This window comes from Calliopsis andreniformis, chromosome 10 (genome assembly GCF_051401765.1).
Source record: "Calliopsis andreniformis isolate RMS-2024a chromosome 10, iyCalAndr_principal, whole genome shotgun sequence".
Taxonomy (NCBI): domain Eukaryota; kingdom Metazoa; phylum Arthropoda; class Insecta; order Hymenoptera; family Andrenidae; genus Calliopsis; species Calliopsis andreniformis.
In genome coordinates, this window is record NC_135071.1 from 13148688 (window position 1) to 13170734 (window position 22047).

General features: G+C 37.7%; 1 protein-coding gene across 1 annotated transcript in view; it reads right to left on the reverse strand.

The window, feature by feature from the left end:
- Positions 1-2075: 2075 nt before the first annotated feature.
- The window catches only part of LOC143184677 (UNC93-like protein), a 35772-nt gene continuing 15800 nt past the window's right edge, over positions 2076-22047 (reverse strand). Inside the window, exons 3-5 of the mRNA XM_076387085.1 lie at positions 7391-7553; positions 5078-5345; positions 2076-2395 (exon numbers count right to left, since the gene is read on the reverse strand). Coding sequence (XP_076243200.1) covers positions 2076-2395; positions 5078-5345; positions 7391-7553 — 751 coding nt within the window. The remainder of the gene's footprint in view (positions 2396-5077; positions 5346-7390; positions 7554-22047) is intronic.

Consider the following 22047-nt stretch of genomic DNA (forward strand, 5'->3'; position numbering starts at 1 on the left):
CGTATAACGATACATCTCGGTTCTACGATAACAACGACTGGTTACGAATATTTATCAAACAATGAAAAGAAAGCAAGTGTACGATATGTTTATGTACAACAGTGGGATAATAATCAAGGTAGAGTTGCATTATTTTATAGCTTCTATAATATTTAATAGAAGCTCAAACAATGGACTTTAAAATATAGTACACAGTGGGTGTTCGATATATGCGACTTGGTAATAACGAGCTTATATCATGCAAATTGCACCTTTTGAAACCGATTCATCTTTCAGCGAGATACGTGTCTTACAAAGTCTAGTTTGTTCTATAATGTTTTCCAGAAGTTTACAAAGCTCCACATTTCATCACAATATTATTTTTTAACTGTACAATGATGACGGAATATGGAACTGTGAAAAACTTCATGGAATAAACAGATTTTTATCATATCGAAAACCTTGCAAAAACCTACGAATGATATTTTAAAATAATTTCTTTGCACTCGTTAAGTATTTCAAAAGGTCGTTAAGTCACTAGATCAGATCCTGATTATGGACCCCTCCTGTACATAAACACGCGCATCGTTTGCTTTCTTTGAATAACCTAAGAGACAACTGTGATCTATAAAATTAATTTTGTTGCACACTTATCACTAAGTTATCGACTACAATGTTCCTTACATCTTAAACCACTTGGTGATCATTTCGATATTATTCTTAACATGATTAAGACTCTCGTTTCGATCTCACTTCTACGTTTCAAAGCAATTTTAAATTATCACCTCCTTGGGAGAAAATCCATACGATTCTCGTATCCCACGCGCTCTGTGATTCGCCTAATATTCCTTCGTCCTTGCATACTTGCAACGTTTCAGCTGATTTATCAGACCCGCAGATGCACAGCCTTGCTTGGATAACAGACCCAGCCTGCTTTTGAACCAATGCAACGAATGACCACTTAATCTGGAATCATCAGAGCTCGTGCCCTTGGAACAGGCGAAGCACACCTGTTGTCGTTTACAGAACCACAGAATTTGAATATTGTACTCGGTGTCCAATTCGGACCCCTCGGCAGGCTCGGTCTAGCCTTCCCTCGGTGCACCTGTAGTCGCGAATAGTAAGGTGCAAAATCGGACTCTGTTGAGGGTCGTATCTGTCGCAGGAATAACATGTTCACGGAACATTCACCTCCACATATACAATCCCTATCCGTTTCTATGTACAAGATAAGCGGATTCGCGGTCGGACCATCTTCGATCCATATCACAAAATCGAGACACAATTCCGACAAGAGCTTAATGGCAAACTGCTACGAAGCGCTTCCACATAGCGGCAACGGAGATTCTGACATCTTACAGGCACACTCGAATCGTGCTCGAATCGTTCCAAGTTCGCCCAGACGAACCTTTGTTACCTTTTGTACTGTGACAGAGTCGAATTCGTCGGTTCGCCTAATGGTCCACCTCTCGACGTCCGATGATTTGTCTCAATGCTATCGGGGGTTGGGTCACTTAATCGTAACAATCGGGGGAGACAAGTATGGCATCGGGACGCGCTTCTAGCACCGTGAAAGGCAAGCAACGACAGTGTCCTTCTCAGATGGGAATTCGTCGTGTCGAATCTCACGTGGGACTGATCGCGAGGTACCCCCTTGAGCTTTCCTTATCCTTCATTAATTTTGCATGAGTCGGTTCCCCTTCGTCCTCCTGCGTCCACTTTTTACCGACGAGCGACCTTGCGCGATTTCTCGCGCGTCAAGACGAACACAGACGGGAGACAGCGCAGCTTCCAGATGAAACGGAACTGAGGAAGGTCGAGGGTCGACTCTTGGCGCGTTCTCTGGGTCTTGGCAAGGGGACAGCCTCCCAAGGAGGGTGCTCGCGTCTTCGCTCCGATCACCGATTGCTCTGCAAATGGAGGTGTCCTCGAGCTTCCTGCGGACGAGTCCAGGTTTGGTCCTCTATTCTGGACAACGCCAACGCTCGTCGCTGCCGTCGTGGAAGGCTGCCGCGTTCGTTCTAGCGATAAGGAAGGATGAAAGAGGAGAGTCGATCGAGCCCCGAACGAGAGGACTCCTCGTCGGGAGGCGTCGCTCAGAGGTGCGTGATGATGATGTCGTCGTCGATATCATCCTTCTCGTCGTCCGTCTCCTCCACTTGGTTCGCCTCCGCCTGGGCCGCCTTGGGGTCCTCGGCGATCGCCTTCAGCCTCTTCTGTTTGCGCCTGTGGAGCAACTCCACCACGATGTACCCCGAGGTGCCGATGATCAGCACTGTCAGCATCACGTACAGCTTCATACGAGCGCACAGGTGGGTGCTGTACGCGTAGGCTATCACGAACCCAGCGCTCTCCCAGAGTCTGTAGTTCGAGAAGGCGGCCTCCTTGTTGCGCCTGAACAGGGTACCATAGAGACCTGGAAATTGAGTGAAAGAGTTACAGGTTGTCTCAATATAGAATCGCAGATCAATGACAAATTGACACTAGTGGACATTGAAATTGCAACTTACGTTATTATTTGTACCTTATGTTTTGGTTTAATTAGCTATTTTTTACTTAAAATTTTGATGTATATATAGTAGGTTAGATATACATATTTAGGTATTGCATATAAAAAAGAATTTATTAATTCTAGATTATGTCTCTTTTAAAACAATATTTTCTTCCGACAATTTTATCTCTGCTGTAACAGCAAGCAAGATTTAAGTTGGTCTATTTGAGTTAGCCCACCATGTATATGAAGACTATAGGGGAAGAACTTGATAACAATTTTTATTAAAAATTCCAAAGTGTACTGTACCAAAATACAAGAATAAATCGTAAATAGTGACAAAAAGAAGTAGAGAGGCGAAAGGTGCAGAACATGTAATCTATAAAAAGAGGTATGGGATTTAAAAAACCGAAGAGGAAATGTGAAGATGAAATTTAGAAATGCTCAAAAATAGAAATCTAAAAATAGACAGAAGAGATATCGTAAACTGTCGACGCGAGTTATCACTGGAACGTTCATTGGAAGACTGACCTTCCCACTTAATTCGCAAGGACCTGAACTCGCGCGACTCCTTTCGACAGTGGAGGGAGAAAGGGCAGTGACTGATTTATGGCGCAAACATAATGCTCAGCGGCTCGCACATGTATTTCCACTGTCTCCTTTCGTGCTTATAATGCAGGGTAGATCGGGTATAATCGAAGATAATAGGATTATATGAAAGCTTTAGAGGCCATATTTTATCCTCACAAATGAATTGAAGCCGAAACCTGTACCATTTGATAAGTCAAAGGAATTCTACCTGAAATATGATATATTCTGACTTTAGCAGAAATAAGTACTTTTTCTTACGATGTCCCTAATTTACCTAATCTTCCATAGGAGGATTAAATTGATTCTATCTTCACAGTTATTTCACCTCGTTTGCATTTCTACTTTAATTGTACAGATAGTTGATTCTCAATTTTTTGATTCTTTATTTATTATAACTGGTACTTATCCTAAATGTGCAACATTTGACAAGTTTTTAAAAATTCAGGATTCAATAACAAGCAGTTTATTTCTGTGTACCGTGCACTCTCAGAATAGCAAATAATTTTGTTTAATACGATGTGTACCAGTAATTATGGAAGTAGCTTAAGTGAAAAATATAAAAAGGTTGGATGTATTACTTATTTTGTGATGTAAATCCATGCAACACTAAACAAGTGACAAATCTAACTTTTTGAGATTTTTTACTTAGACTATTTTCATAATTACTGGCACATATTATTGATTTATCAATCTAAAAACTATTTATCTTAATTGGATGGAAGAAAGCTAAAATATTAGTAGTTAAAAAGACAAGTACAGTATTGAAGGAACATTATTTATGTAAAGAATGAAAGAAGGCGGCGCAATAGGTATGTGAAGTATTAGTAAGTACTTAAGCAGTAATTACAGGTCTAGCAGGACGTGAAGTGTGTGAAGTATTAACTCTTAAGCAATAATTTGAAAACAGGCAGAACCTGTGAGTACAATTGTAAAATAACCATAAACTCTGTGGGAACTCCCCAATAATTTACTGTCCATTCACTGTGCATTCAGACACACTATTTACTTCAAACATATAAATGGAAATTAACAAGCATACAGTTATAGCTATAGAAATGAAATTTTTAATCCTTAAGTGGGGTCGTGGGTCGAATGAGCATCCTAAATGACGAATAAAAATACTGTAGTAAATTTTTATGACCTTGCAGATTACTAATAATAAAATATATTAAAAGAATGAAAGTACTAAAAAATCAAGGTCTTCAGACCCATTTGAAGCCACGATTTTATTTATGTAACTCTTCTTTATGCCATCGGTTAGGTATCTTCGGAAGCAAATGAGTTTTTGTGTGGTTTTATCAATCTTAATATAGAACTTAAAGAAGAGTGAAATAATGATTCAAAAACAGTAATTTTTTTAGGAAATTAGTCTGACGCTTTATATGAGTTCGATAATAATGTCAGAAATTTTAAGAAGTGATTCTTTGTGCTAAAGTAAGACGAAAATCAAGGTTGGCCAAATCCCATTCAGGGCTTCATATTCAAATTATTAATTGCTGAAAAACCGCTTGAAACATGTAAAATGTGTCTGACATAGGGATTTATTCTATTAATGCCATTGTGTCTGATCTGACTACTGTACGAGTCAGTAGAATAAGTCTCTGCGTCAGACACATTATTCTACTGATTCCACTGTCTCTGTCCTGATTAATGTACCAACTAGTAGAATGAATCTCAGTGTCAGACACACTATTTTACTGATTCCCCTGTGTCTGCCTTGACTACTGTACCAACTAGTAGAATAAGTCTCCACATCAGACACATTATTCTACTGATTCCACTGTGTCTATCCTACCTAGTGTGCCAATCAGTAGAATAAGTTTCTATGTCAGAGGCATTTTAATACCACTTGTTTCACAATTAATAACTCGAAAACAAGGCTTAGAAGACAATTTCCTCACCCTTGGTTTTTTTCATCTTATAGCTTTTGTTTCATGCACAATCACCTCTTGAAATTTTGTATACTTATTCTACACTATCGTGATCGAGCAAGATACTATTTTAGTGTACACGTACCATTAACTTGCGTCTGCCACACTGCGTCGCCGACTCCCCACAGACCGGAAACCGTAAAAAAAACGTAGGGATTCGCGGGGTGAGGCTTCCAGTGGAGTAGCACGACGATAAGGCTAGCGTGGACGATGGCGCCCAGCACCATGAGCGGCTGTCTGCCGACGAATTTCATTAAGGATCCGAAGACCAGGGAGCAGAGGGCGTTCACCACTCCGAAGCAGATCATTACGTAGCCCACTCTGTGCACGCCCAACGCGCAGGAAATGTATGCCTGAAAAAAGAAAGACGCAAGATTGTGGGAATGCTGGATGCAACGATGCACAGAGTTTTTAAAAAGACCATTAGAAGCTTAGAATCTTAATTATTCTTCCTTTCTGAATTTTTGAATCTTTGAAAGAGAGTATTTTCATCTGTGGAACCAAAACTGTTGGAATTTTTCTGGTTTCAATTTTTTAAAAATTTTGTTGGGTTTCAAATTTGTTAAGATTTAAAAAATTGAAATCGATAAAAGATTTAAATTTTGTCTTTATATTATAGAAATTATTCGTGCCAGAGTACCGAGTCGTTAAAAATCAGTGTTTTCAACATCTTCGACAGAAAAGAACCTTGAAATACTTGGCATAGCAGCATCTCTCTGACAGTTCGATTTTAAGGACCTTCCATTGCATCAGACATTGTGTCACGCGTCATAACCGATACGTTATCATTAAGGCCTACGAAGGTCTCGATTTCCAAATCGAAGAAATTTCGCTGGCGCAGAAGCCTGCCGCAACGATGCGTTTGATGAGGTCTGCGCGGGTTGCATATCTGTGTGCACGTACACGGGCGTAACGCGGTCGGTGCACGTAGAACAACGAAAGAAGGGAAAAAAGAAGAAATACTGGTTCACGGGATTCCAGGTATGGAAGTGGTATCGGGGAATTGCTGCAAGAATAAGATTCTGGTCTATTTATATCGTGTCAGGCCAGCTGATTCAGTGGAAGCCAGCGTCTGAGGATCGTGATTCCCTTCGGTAGCATTTTATCTGATTACTTTATTCCATCGACCACTCTGTTGCATATTTCGTCATCGAACAGGTTTCAAACGAGTTTGCCTTCCAAATTGTATCACCTCTTCCTTTTTTTACCTTCTCTCTCTCTCTTGTCCTCTCTCCCCCTTTCAGTCTATCTCTCTCCAGCTTTGCTCTGGACACACTAGACACACAGTGGTCGTACATTATACAACTTATAATTTGTCTGCTCGTTCGACGGTTTAAAAGCCGAAAGGATGCGTGTCTCGACCGATATTTCAGCATATCTGCGCGATCAGCAGCATGTATTTCCGGAGAACAATTGCTACGACCTCGCATGGCCGTTACGCATCATGAATCTGCCGTTCTGTATCCGGCTTGCATCCAGGTGATCCATGCGCTCTTTTTTTTTTTTGTGCTGCATGTGACGAGCATAATCGCTAACGATTTCAGGATATGGCTTTTGGATGTAAGCTGGGCTCATCTCCGTCTAAATAGTAAGGCTGCTTCCTGCGGCGATGGGTCCCCGAGTGTGACGCACGCTTTTGAATGAAACTTCTGTTGGCCTGTAGAACTTACTCACTGGGAAGGTTCTGAGGCATGGAAATCGCTTTTAGGACGAGGCTGGGTATAATTTGTAGTATATACATAGTGTATTAACAGTCTCGTACTGTTCGTCAAAATGAGCCTTTGTTCTTGAGAAATTTCACTTTGAAGTTGTGTTATAAATGTAGGTAATGTGCATGAACACTGTGATTGTAACGTTACATACACATTTTTTGAGGAAGAGCATGAGAAGTCACCTGGAGAACATTGTCTCTAATGGTTTCTTGGAGACTTCTCATGGGACATGTATAGACATGCAACTAACAAAGTGTCTACGTTCAATATCGCTTTAAAGTGAAATTTCTCTACTTATACCTAGTCTTATTCTAAAAGAGATTTCTACGCCCATGGGTTTTCTTTATGAGCTCGATAAAAAGATATCCTTTCTTCGAGATAGGAGGCCAGTAGTTTAGGAAATATTAATAATTAGGATTTCTTTGTGTACCTCGCCTTGAAACATTTGAGGATTTGAAAGTTTGTATGCTTAATAAATTTGAAAATTTGAATATTTGAGTAATTAAAAATTGTAGGTATATGTGATATTCAAATGTTTGAAAATTTTAATTTTATAAACTATTCCAATATTTCATATACATATATTTAGAGTTTCACTGAAATTCATCATAGTCATTTTGAGATGTTCTCTTGCCAGTCTCAACAGTGATTTTCATTTTTATACATATTTCTTTTGAATTACTTACTTGTGTGAAGTCTGCCCCGATGAAGGCCTGCTCCATGCCAATCCATACTGTGATAGGTATAAGAAGCTGCTGATACGGTTTCTTCAGTTGATAAGCAGTTGCAGAGAGCAATTGTATACCACTGAGTTCTTGACTGTCTACTCGCCGCTGCTTTTCACCGTACCTGAAAGCCAGAGAGAGAAAAGTCAGTCGGAATGCCTCTTAATCGAAACATATGATATCACCGCTATCTCTAGCAATGAACTCGAAGAGTCAGCGAGTAATGATACTTTATATTTCATTATGATATTAAGTTCTATCGCTCAGCTAAGCTCATCAAGGATTAATCTGATGCATCATCAGTAACGACACTTTATGCTTAATTATGATATTAATGTTTATCGTTTAACTAAGGTCATTAAAATTTTAGAGTATTAGGATCTTCATGGTTGCACAGAAATAAGCTGAAAACGTGTACAAGTATCGAGATCACCGAGTAAATACCTTCAGACTGCTCTGTCTTTCTACAGCCATTTTTTGTTTAATTTATTTCCATTGATATAGCAACAATTTTTCGATAAAATGCAGCAAACGAGGTTCGTTTGTAATTATCTAGGCTGAAAATATCGAAGTAATACTACATAATTTTTTAATTAGAACAATACCTAAATTCATTTATGTTAATTCTCACTTACATTCTTCTTATTTTTGATGTTATTGGAATTTTTGTCAGTAATTAAATTCGGTTTCGTTATTTCGACTGAATTTACCTGAACAAATTCCATCTAAACTTACATACGTCTACATACTCGTTATTTTAGAACCAATCAGGGCGTAACTTCGGGATATAATTCTAAGATAGACTTCTTTTTCAAGAACCTGAAGACTGATGGCTCTGATAAATCTAAGACAACGTACTCTAGACAGAATAGTACGAGGAGGATGCGTGAAAGTGGTTTTGAAACGTGCAATCATCCGCACAAAATGATGGATTATGTATCGCTAAGTTTTCCCATAATTACAGGCTTAAATGCAAAATAGTTGCCGACAGCATTTCCGCAATAATCTTGGCGCCAGTGCAAACATGGTTTAGTTTCGAAGAGCTTTTGTTCGGGAAATTGAATCTAGATTATGCCCAGGGCAGCTGACTATGATGAAGTTGAGCTGCTTCATCTTATACAAAGAGTTTCAGAAATACGTATCAATACTTCAGGAACTGCATCTACAATCTAAAATAAGTAAAAAAATGTTTTGCTTATTTTAGTATATAGTTTAAACTTCTAAAATATTGACATGTATTTCTGAAACACCCTGTATAGGTCCACATACATATAAACACCTATTGAGATATTCTTCAACGAGTTTTTAATGTAAAGGTTCAAAATGATATCCATTATGATCAATATACGTGAGTAATTGATCAGTACCTGTACAGTTTCATATAACTGAACATTTTCATACACTGTTAAAAATAGACATACATTAACCTCAATACTTTTAGTACTGAGAATGTAGACTCGGATTAATGGAGTAGAACGATTATAAGAACTGATCAATAAGACGATTGCAAAACATTGTTTAACTCTCCGACTGCAGAAATACTAGCATGCATATGTAATATGAAGAAATTCTGTAACACTATCTCCGTATCACACACATTAAGGAGGAAAAGGAATAAATTCACGTCTCAAAGGAACTTAGAACTATCAATCTACTTCGCCAGTTTATGTCTCTTAAGCTCCACAGGAATTACAAGATAATCTCAGTGTCACTGACTCCTAAATTCCAACCAATTAACAATCTTTTCCATTCCACGTGAGAGTCCTCAACTAGACCACCATACTACGCACAGACGTTGCTCAATCTATTTCTGTGTCTCCCCCCAAAGATTCTAATTCCCTCGAATAAAAACGCGCAAACCGGCCGCCAGCGGATGCGAAAAATGAAATACCGATAGTCGCCGATCACGCGAGCCTGCGCTTCCATTCGCCAAACACGCTTCTATCCTCGTTGGAAATCCTCGGTTTGACTCCTCGTTTCACGAGGCATACCTTAAGCTGGGTCTACACCACCAAACAGTTCGAGAACACGGTTCACAAACTGATCCTTTCTCGATTTTTCCACGAACACCAAGAACAGTATCCGAACGAACGATTTCTAAAAAATGTAATTTCTATATTGTTCGCGAACAGTTCACAAGCTCTGTTATATTCGTATATTAACAGATGATCTCTAGGAAATTTAATTTCCATATTGTTCGCGAGCAGTTCACGAATTCTGGTGTATTAAGAAACGATTTCTAAGAAATTTAATTTCCTTATTGTGCTGGAGTAGTTCGCGAACTCTGGTGCATTCACAGATGAAGAAACGATTTCCAGGAAACTCAATTTCTTTACTATTCACGAGTTTGCGAACCCTGTTGTATTTGCACCTTTACATTCCCTGAGGAACCGGTTCGAGTCTATTTCCCCGTGGTTTTTCGATCCCCAGGTGAATCTCGAGTTGAAGTTGAAGAGAACTCCAGGGGAGACTCCTGGCTCTACTTTGGCGCGTTGTCCTCTTCAGGGGGGGCCGATAATTTCGAGGGAAGATCGCGGAAGTCCACGAAAGCGAGCGCTCGTAAAAGAGTCGTTCAGCAGAATCCGGTAAATTATCCTGCGCTAAATTTAGCCGCGCGGATTCGCTCGACCGCGATCTACCCTGAGGGCTCGGAGGATCGGGAAACGCGGCGAGCGGAGGCGAGGCGTTCAGGCGCGGGCCGCGGACGATGGCTGCAAATTCGAGAAATAAATCTTAACGGAGGCGTTAAACGACCACGCCGCACACTTCGACCCGGACAGCATTCCAGCGAACACATTCGTTGTTTGAGTTTGCGAGGCTAAGCGCGCCTCGGCATCTTCTTGTCTCTGACAGGCTTGGGTAGGTCTTGTTTGAAGTGGTGACGTAAGGGAGTACAGTTGAACTTCCTGGAGATGAATTGATAGAGAAGTGTGAGTGATGGAAGGAATTTTTGGGTAAGAGTTTATTGGGTGAGAGGAATATCAGTTTAGTGGTACCAAGATGTGTCTTCAGGGAAGCGATAATGAGGATGGTCTTCTTATTGTTAGAGAAGTTGCCATTTGGTATAATAATAATAGGGTTTCCTTGAAGTGCTGATGAAAGTTGACTACAGTAGAACTTCCTGTAGAATATTACAGATGAATTGGTAGAGAAGTGTGAGTGGTCGGTTGAAGGAATTTTTGGATAAGAGTTTACTGGATGAGAGAACTATCAATTTATTGGTACCAAGATGTGTCTTCACAGAAGCAATAATGAGGAACTTTTTCTTGGTGTTAATATTCTATAATTCTTGAAGAAGTTGCCATTTAGTACAGGAGTAATAAGTCTTGTTTAAAGTGCTAACGTAAGGTGACTACGGTAGAACTTTCTGTAGATGAATTAATAGAGAAATATGAGTGGTCGGTTGAAGGAATCTTTAGATAAGAGTTTACTGGTACCAAATTGTGTCTTCACATAAGCAATAGCGAGGAACTTTTTCTTATTGTTAGTGTTTCATATTTCTTGAAGAAATTGCCACTTAGTACAGCAGTAAATATTATCTTAAAAAAAAATAGGAAATTTGATTTTCAAATCGAAAAACTGAAGATAATCTAGATCTAAAGTTTGAACTCTAGATAGAGGATGGTGAAGAAAAAGGCGGTATAATGAGCGCTGCATTAATTGGATTTGGTGTATTTTGAATGGGAATTCATTATTTTGTCAGTTCATTACTTTTTCAGTTGCTCCATGTGGTTTATCTTTTTGAAAAATTTGAAAATTCAGTAGTTTATATATTTTAACATATAAATATGTGAATATTAAGTAACTTGAAAAATTTTAAACTTAATGTTTTGATAATTTGACAATTTTTAAAGTTAACCAGACAAAAAATTGCAAGCTTGAAGATTTATAAATTTGAAAATTTGAAAGTTCGAATACTGAAAATTTGGAAACTTTGAATATTCAAATATTGGAAAATTCACAGTATACACCACAATATTTTTTAGCTATTTCCCAATTAATTATTGATTTTCAAGAGGCTTCACAATTTCATTTAAAAATCATTTTAAAACAGTGATATTTCTCTCTTTCTCTTACGTCAGCGATCTGACGTTCTGATTAGTGGAGCACTCATAACACGAGAAAGTGTTAAATGTGGGCTAATTTCAAAATAGGAATTTGATGCAGTGACTTTTATTCTCGCTCAGAAAAAAAAAAGAAATCGATTCTGGGATAGAGGGGGCATTCGAAGAAATGCGAACATAATAGATGTTTAACGGTGAGTAGCTCCGCTTTTTAATGCTATGTTTCATACAGGAGAAGCTTAATATGATTTTCTGAATTGAACGGGCAATGGGAGTAAATTAATTATATAGTTCGCTGCCTCGCTGTCTGAGTAATCGAAAGTTCGACTGCGCGAGGATTTACGTAAGTTCTCTGTCACGCGAAAATCGTTGCGAATTGCTGCATTGTTTCACCATCTGAATTTGTGGACAGTGAGATACGAATACATGAAAATAAATAATGGATTAACACTCTTGTACGCATTTATATGTAAGCTGTTTACAATCAATAGTCTATAAAATTGAAAATAGAGATAAATAAGGGTATTCTTTTTATAATTGAATATAGAAGAAAAACTAAAAAATGAATATAACCTGTAACTGAATATAAGTATTTTGTATGAATGACATCATAAATAAAAATAATAATAAAAATACCAAAATATTTAGGGTGTTCGACAACAGGTGGTAGAAATTTGAAGTGGTGATTCTGTAAAGAATTTAAAAGCCTGAAATATTGCTCACGACATATTCTACTGCAACTCCTGCGTCTGACCTTTTAATGTACACCCGCAGTAGAATAAGTCTCCACGACAGACATACACCAATGCCTAAATTTGTATTTTAGTAAAGGCGTCAACCCAATAAAGGAACAAAAGGCGACTTATAGCATGCCCCAATATTGTTTAAATTAAATAGTGTACACAGACTTCACAATAATTAAAAAATTATTTAGAAAATCGTGTCGCGGTTTGTTCAAGAGAACTTTCTAAAGCAATTTTTCAATTATTATAACAAATATGTATCCACTAATTAATTTAAAAACTATTGTAGCATGCTACAAGTAGCCTAGCCTCGCCTCACTGGAACTGATCTTTAAGAATTTAATTCAGACAAAATTCGTTGACTTCTAACTGATTAATAAGAGTATCGAACGTATACATCAGCTTAGACGAAGATGCAATTATCAGAGGTGACTTGACAACTCATTAATGCACTTATCCGTCATTCAAATATTTTCTGAAATGCCCCTTCCCCACGGCTGGACAACATAAACACCGCCGCGAGCGTACATCGAGGAAACATTATTGCCATACCTCCATCCCGGAAGCTCGGCGTGTCTCATCTTATTAACCGATAACAATAACAGGCCTCCTGGCCACGCGATACGCGGAATCATAGGGGACGCTATTGGCAAGAGATTGCTGGCCGTGTCGAACGTCAAATATTATTCAATACGCGGAACGGTGATTGCATATAGCGGTGTGTATGTGTCAACGTACGAGCAAGTCATGCACGTGAACATTCTAACTAGAATGTGTCAGCCTGTAAACATTAAACAAGCCATCAGCTAATCCAGATACATAATTCAAGAATGTCTGACTCACAGTCCAGCGTCGGTCGGTCTCACCGACGTCCAGCGATGCGCATCTCGCGAATCGAGAGGAAAAAAAAAGGAGAATCTGTCGTCGATTATAAATATGTCACATCCTGGAATAAAGTATCAGTAGTGGATCGTTAATAGGTCGTAAATATATGCGCGAGGGAATGAGGAAAACACTGTTTGTGTGAAACTGTTCACCGATAAGCGGAGGAGTCTCTGGCTTCTGTCGAAGGCCGATTGAGTCGTTGAGGAGTCGCGCCGAGTTGAGGATTAACGCGGAGATGAATCGCTGTAGCATTCTATGGTTGATGTATTGGCGAGCTTTGAGGAACGTCTGCTATACTGACTGTGACAAGTCATTCGAGTATATTGATGTCTCTGTTGATTTTGGTGGTGGCTTGAGGGTTATTGTGAGGTCTTTTCTGGAGAGAATGTTCTGTGGGCTTCACAGTGTTTGGTCACTAGGATTTGATGGTTTATAGTGGGAGATAAATCTTTGGAAGGGGATTATGTCCTGAGAGCTCATTTTTGTGTTTTAAGCGAGAGTGAGAGTCTGGAGAAGTGAAGCTCTTTGCTTTGAGTAACTTGAACGAGCAGACAATTCTCAAGGGTGACACTGGCTGTGATACTTGCATACTGCAATGGAAACTTTTTTAGACGTATGATCAGTAGTTGACAAAATATTGATGATTAAAGTTGCATCGTATGCAATACCTATTTGGAAAGTTTGATGATTTGGAAATTTTCAAATTTTTTAGTGATTGAACTACTCAGATATTCGAGTTTTCTAGTATTCAAATATTCAAATATTTAAATATTCAAAAATTCAAAAATTCAAATATTCAAATATTCGAATATTCAAGTATTCAAATATTTAAATATTCAAATATTTAAATATTCAAAATTCAAATATTCAAATGTTCAAATATTTAAACATTCAAATATTCAGATTCTCTAATAACTGAAATAGTTAAACAATTTAATTTTCAATCTTATAAATATTAAAAATTCAAATATTCCAATTTTTCGGTTTGACGAATTCTCAAAACTGACAAAGACCCATTAAGAAGTGAGTGTTTACGCTTAGAAAACTCTCCTCATAAAATATGGTAAATATAATGTACAGTTTATACTGAGGGAATACTGTGCGATCAATTTTATCCCAGTAAAACAAAAAATTAGAAATAAAAAGATTCTTAAAAGTCTAATAGTGAAATCCAATAGAGTCACAACTGCCAACCCAGGGTCCACACTAATCAATATCCCTACATCTTAGAGAGAGTTTTCTTCTTTGTAAACGGTTACAAAGAAAGTACTCAACTTGTTCTCCTCATTTGGGGTATCTCAACTGGTTTCTTCAGTCTAACATGAAACCCTTTGTACGTGGTGTGATAAGATATAACAGTAAAAGTGCTGAGAAAAATTCAAAGTTTTTTTCTTCAATTACGAAACTAGTAACGAACAAAAATTATTTAAACTAACCATAGATTTAATAACAAGCCCCAAGAGGCTTTCGTACGAGACTGCTCAACTAAAATTAATTGAAATAGTAGAGTCACAAGTATCCTGATTCTACAGAAATAATTTTTCTAAATAAACATTATACCAAATTAATTACAAAAGCATCATCCTTGTCTTCGATCTTAGATTACTTCGATAATTACGTCACACATACATGTAGAATGATACGCCAGCACTTCAGAAAACAAGTTTACACTAACGAGAAAAAAGTGTTACACGAAGATGAGCTAAGCAGGCTTTGTTTCTTCAGGGTTAATTAAAGAAAGTGGCCAAAGTCGCGTATTAAATATGCGTTGATCTCGTTATTCCATAAATCTATTCCAAATAGAAGAATAGAGTGTACACGTTCGTTGAATACTCAGGTGCTCATGAATGAGAAATTTTACTACCAATAAGTATCAAACTAGGTCAGACCTTCGCTTACCACGCATTCTTCGTTTTCTTCTAGTAACTCATTGTCAGCAGTTGCTGCTCGACTACTTTGCGTTCGCATAACGCTTTCTTCTCTCTTTGTGTCATAGAAACATACATCTTCCAAAGTCCTATAGATTTAATTCGTCATTTGCAGACAATCAGCATACCGTTGCAGATGTTACATAATTATGATAGATATTTGTAACAGTTATGGGCTATTTTACATTATTATTCAATAGTTTTGGATCACTCTCTCAATCCTACAAATATCACAGATTTTAGAAAACACGATCTATACATTTTCTATTAATTTTTGTAACAGTCTGCCGTGTATTAAAATGCCCAATTATCCTCTTACGAAAATATAGCCATTAATGGATAGTTACGTCGGATAAAACGGTACGTTAAATTAGAATTTCAGGTAATCGATTCTTCATGGTGGATACCTATATAAAATACCATCATCATTTATGTTCATCGCGGTTATAACAAATCCAGCAGTGAACTGCGCCCGCATATACCACGGCATGTGCGTAAACCGGGTAATGACGAAATTACTTCAATTATGAAACCCAGTCTACCATAAACCCCATCAACAATAAGTCTGTTCGCTCATCTTACTAGAAAAACTCTGTTAATATCCAATCTCGGTTTTTCAAAACGAGATTCTACGAACCTGTCTGCCTGATTATTACAACTTCGCATCTTATTTTAGGAAAAGTAAGATTCGTTTTATCTGCAATTATTGCTAGACAGAATTATAAGTTCATCCTCTTTTTAGGAGTTCTGACGTCAGGGCAAAATTATTATAGCAATACATGAGAATGACATTTAAAAATTGATGGTCTTGAAAAAGCACTAACTAAATGGAATAAAGACATCGAAGGCAATAATGTGAATTAGTAGAATAAAAAATAAAGTGATTTTACTATGAAAAAAGGTTATACTTCATCCAATATAAATACACTCTGGATAACTAGTTAATTTGATTCTAAATCTAAAAAATCTAAAAGGATTAAAAGACTCGATTAAAAATCTAAATCACAGAGAATACCAAAAGATGAGATGACTTCACAATTTTGTTCAGTGATATAAGATTTTATAATAGGAACAAAGCATCGTTTCACAATGACCCTAACTCTACCAATTGAATCCACCCCAGAAAGAGAGGTTCCTTGAGGCCCAGTTTCACGAAAGAATAATTCAGAAGAGTCTAAATCACAGAGAATACCAAAAGATGAGGTGACTTCACAATTTTGTTCAGTGATATAAGATTTTATAATAGAAACAAAGCATCGTTTCACAATGGCCCTAACTCTACCAATTGAATCCACCTCAGAAAGAGAGGTTCCTTGAGGCTCAGTTTCACGAAAGAATAATTCAGAAGAGTCTAAATCACAGAGAATACCAAGAGATGAGGTGACTTCACAATTTGGTTCAGTGATATAAGATTTTATAATAGGAACAAAGCATCGTTTCACAATGACCCTAACTCTACCAATTGAATCCACCCCAGAAAGAGAGGTTCCTTGAGGCCCAGTTTCACGAAAGAATAATTCAGAAGGGTCTAAATCACAGAGTATACCAAAAGACAAAGCAAATTTATAATTCCATCTAGCAATGTAAGACCACGTATGAAGCGAAAAGGAGAAAATCCAGCCGTCATTAAGCGCCATTAGCGTCATCCTCGATAGCGCTGGTAACAATGCGGCAAGGTCAGCGAGAATCGCTCTATCTCGCGAGGAAAAGGATACGAGGCGGCGATAGGCCGTCAGTGGAATCGGAAATGCAGTCTCGGGTCTCCTCGTTCCCTCGTTTTCTCAGCGCGCAGAGGCTGGCACCTGATGGGACCGTTAGAGCTCAGATACAGGCGCGCGCCTCCGCCTCAGAAACGATCGCAACGCGATAAACGAAGGTACGACACGGTATGGATCTAAGGTGCTCGCTTTGTTACGTAATATCGCGGCTCTCTGGGCCCGAGCGGTGTTATGGGGGCCGCTGGAATAAACGAGCTGCTCGTAGATACGCAACGCACTGATTCTGCAACGATTCTGCAACTGTTCGACCACCAGCTATCGGGTGGCACTCGTGAAACGCAGTTTGTGGAGTCAGAAAGATTGCAGTCGAGACACGTGTTGATATACAGGGCGTTTCGAAATATGTGGGACGTTGTGGGGGTAGGTTCTACACGCATAGAAAATGAAAAGTTCGTAGGAACATATGTCTGAAAATGCTTGTCAGTTTCTTAGTTGTACGCCATTTTGTGTTGCGTAAAATGCTGGCTTGAATCCCGTAAAAATGAAGAAACGTGAGAGACTTTTGGAGAATAAGTTGTCGATACAAAAACAATAAAACAAGATCGAATACACATATTCCTGTAAACACATAGTTCTTTGGTTATATGCTATTTTGTATTGCTGGCCAATTGCTCGTTAATTGCTTCCCCTTTAACCAAAAAGGAGATAAGTGGCCATTATTTTAGTTAAATCTTAAATTACATTAAGTTAAATCAAATTATAATTTAAATCTTTATTCTTTCTTTTAATTATATATACTTTTTTTGAATCTTGTTATTTAGTAATGGATTATTTTTTCTATTTCTCGTGATAAGAGTAAATAGTATCTTGGAACAAAGCACACGTTGCAGTCTTTAGTTTGTTATTCTGTCTGTATAAAGTGGAAATCGATGGCAACAGACTATAATCGATTACAAGGTAAATGCAGTGTTTAATATTCATTCATTTTCATAAGTCAATAGCTTGATATGACGATCCAAGAATGAGTAATGACAATTGAAAATGAATGAAGAAATAACCTGCTTTAGTGAATCATACAATCATACTTTGTATCGAAAGGTTTCTTAAACCTGTACTAATTAAACACATTTCTCTTGGATTACTTGCTAACATTTGATACCCTTTAGCCTTCAGAACATTCCTGATGCCTTACATCGTAATATTAATTTTAAACGCAGCCATTTCTCATCAACCTCCATATTTTTTTAATATGATTCATAATCATCTATTAAATCATCCCATAAATAATAGAACTACTATTTATTGTTTAAAGTCAAATTATTTATTTAAAACCGTCAGTGATCCTTATTTTTCCCATTATCTTCTGCAATAGTTTTTTATCTACCTACTAATTTTGATAAAACTATTTAATTATTAGCAATGCATGGGATTATTACTTACAATTAGTAAATAAGCTTTCCCATGTGTTAAAGTTCTGAATGCCTCTTCATGCACTGTGTAAATGCACCTACGCATACCTTCAATATCTCTCATGCACCTGCATATGGTTCATTTTCACTTGGGAGAGATCTAGAAACCCCAGTTTCTAGAATCGCCTCACTTAGATTACATAACGACATAACAGCATAAAAGAAAGTGTCGTGCTAAATAGTCGAAGCACAGAAGACTTATACAGAGGTGAAATTCCGACCTCTTCCGATCTCAATATTTACTGTGAACGTGTTTCCAAGTTTCACCCACCTTGTTATGCTGACAGTTAATGACGTTTAGTTCTAAAATATTGATTCGAGGATAGCCACTAAAGTCACTTGGTTCTAGATCAGACCTGACGAACATCTTCAAGTTCGCGGACCTCATGAATCTATGAACCTACCCTCAAGCAGCCATGTCTCCCACCATCAGCATCTCTCCTATACAGCAGGAATAATGGATTGGGGAACCATGGGCCACGAGTAGTCAGATCATAGTTATCGCTACAGTAGAACACAAGGTGATCAGTTTAACTGGAAACTCTCCGAGTGTTGGCAGCATTTATTGTAAATGTTGTCAGCATTGTAAGTGCTGCCAACATTCATTACAGTGTTTCCAGTTAAATTGATCATTCTGTACAAGAATGGAGGGGCATTGCAGAAGTCAAACAATTATGGAAGGGATCCTTTCCCTAATTTTGCAGGTCAAGCAACTAGGAGAAAGAGCCAAAAATGACCCATCCTGAAAGACCTGTCCTAGCACATTATTTGCAGAGAAACCACTTTAATAAAATTTGGTACACAAAGTGTAAACATTACACTACCTCCAAAATTTCACCTATGTAAATCTCCTATGGTCAACCTGAATCCAACTACAGTGTTGTCTCGATATACGCTCAGATCAATGCCCAATTTATCGAGGGACATGCCTCCAAGTTCAACTCATCTTTACTTATAATAGCCCATTTTGGTCCACTTCAACTGACACTGCAGACAAAACCTCTGTCGAGTTATTCCGAGTAATTTCAAGCTAGCAAAAGTTGTCTCACACCTATTGTCTCATAACCAGACGATACCATATTCTAATCTAATCCTAAGACAGAGGCAACGATCGACGACCGTTATCTGGAGTCAGAATCCACGATTGTCAACCGAACGTTCCAAGAAACTCGATCCCAAGGTGGATGAATAAATCAGCGATTAAGCGTGTAATAACCGATACGCTTGCACAGGAGAATGCGAATAGCTCGCGCTCGCGCGTCTCAGTATTGCACAGGTGAATCAGTAAGCAACAGGCTGAGTGTTCATCGAAGCGCAAAATGCCGGAAATCGAAAGTACGTCAAGTGTTCCTGGCAAACGAGGTACACCTTTCTCTCCTGTCTATCAGCGCCAGGGAGACAAAGGAGACGTGGCTTTAACTGTTAGCTAGGCCTCAGGTGTATCTGCGCGCGCGCGTGCTAGGGACAGACACGGAAATCGCACACAGCTAGGCCAGCCACGTGTACTCGGAGGAAAAGGACAATTTTTCTAACTGCTACGATATTATGCGCCACGATCGTAAAGTCTGGCACAATCATCATCAACGCGAGGCTGCATATCTGGACGATCCTGTGAATGAAGCTTCGATTCACGGCAACGCCGTGTGCAACAGCCTCGCAGTTACGTAATTCATAAAGGATCATAAAATTTACATTCTAACGTGTACTCTTTATTCAGCTATGGACAGAAGCGTGGTCATAAATATTTGAGTACGTCAGAAAACTTGACTCTGAGCATTGTGCACCACAGCCTATCTTAATCTTCTGCGGGCTTTGAGGTTGGACTGGTTTTAAATTTTCTTTGATAGTTATATTGGAAGTTTGACATGGTTTTTGTGGGATTTATTGGTGATAAACTTGTAGTGTGATTGTTTATGGTAGAAATTAGGATCATTTGTCGAAGTTTTTTGTATTCAAGTATTCATGGAGTGTGAATGTTTATGTGTGTAATAAATATAACTGAATATTGCATCCGGTTGATCGTAGAATAGAAGAGAACTTTAATTTCCTTCGTTCTTAATTTCTTAGGTATTGTTCTCGGTTTATTCGATTTATTTTTCTTTAATCGAGCATTACGAGATATAGTGATTGATCTGTTATTTTGTATTGGATTTTCTACTTTTGTCCTTTCAAAGATTTGAAGCTTTTTAATTTTCGAACTTTCAAGTCTTTAATTTTTAAAATTTTCTAGTTTTCAACCGTCAAAGTTTTAAATATTTAAAGTATTTAAATTTTGAAATTTTGAATTTTCAAATTTTAGCTATCTTTTTAAGTGGAAAATCAATTGTTCAAGCCTCGAGAATTAATCGATATTTGTTACGTTTGTCATTACTAAAGAATATGCGATTGATTTTGTTGTACCATCGAATTTCACTTGAGAATCTCTCACAAATGGATGCGTGATACGCATCACAGATACGCATTATACAAAGTGTTTACACTCATTAGAGACAAAATATGGTAGTCTTAATTAACGTACATTGAAATTAGCAGTATCATCGATTGAATATAAAATTGTTGGAATAAGCAAGTTGAGATAGCAAGAAAATGTGCAGAAGCGTGAATTCAAATGAACGATTATCAGTTTGTTCATTTTTCATAAACAGTAGGTTGTATCACGTAAAGTATGGAAAAACATATCTATCGTTAATTTTCTATTATACAACGATGACATAACTCAAAATCCGCAAATTTTTGAATTATTTTTTTTTATATTATAATTCTTCAGTTAAGATACCCAAAATGTGCCATATGTTCAAGATTTTCATTTCCTTTTTCGATTCATTTCCCTAATGCCACAATTTGTACTCATACTCTACGTTACTGCAACTTTCCAAAAATACACTGCTTGTTAAAAGTGTCACAAAGTTTCTCTCCGTTCGATGTTAACTTTCAACAGCAATGGACATACTTTACTTTAACACAGTTAGAAAACAAATGAATGCATTTGTTTCCAGCAACTTGAATCCAAATTGCAGCTTTTGGTAACTAAATTCACACGTTCTACTTTCTATACGTTTACTTTCAAACTAAATTTAAAAAATCAATGTATAATACATATCAGGGATAAACCATCTTTGTTATATTCTCCATAGCTGCCAGTTTTCAGGTAAACACAATTCATAGATTAATTCCGCATTTTTAGGCAACAGAGTACATGTCTCGACCCTCATCAAAAATCGTAGAATCATCCACTAGAAAACGGGGAATCCTCTTTTCAAATACTCCATCTTCTCTTCGACTCGTGGCGATCTCGCCAGCGGCGATGATCAGGTACTTCCTATTAATTCTTGCTTGCCACATTAAATCACCATCTCCCCAATAAATCCAGAGATTGGGCGATAGAAGTGTCGTCACCGTTTCGTGTTTGCTATGCGTATCTCCCGATCTAACGAAGTAGAAGGCCAGCTGCATTAATTACTAACGAAACAGTGGATACATGCAAATGAAGACGAGACGACGCGTCTCCAACAGTGGACATGCAAATGGTGTCACGATGGAAAATGATTCGTTCCTGATGTTTATTAGGAATACCTTTGTTAAAGTAAAAGTGGGTAACACAAGAGCTCAGGTTTCTAAGTTTTCGAATTTTTCAATTTTCAATCATTCAAATATTCATGTTGTCATAGATACTCAAGTTCTTAAATTGTCAAGTTGTCAAATTTTTACATTCTCGATTTTTGAAATTTTCAAATCTTAAAATCTTCAAATTTACATAACTTCAAATCTTCATATTTTCAAATTCTCAAATCTTCAAATTTTCAAATCTTCA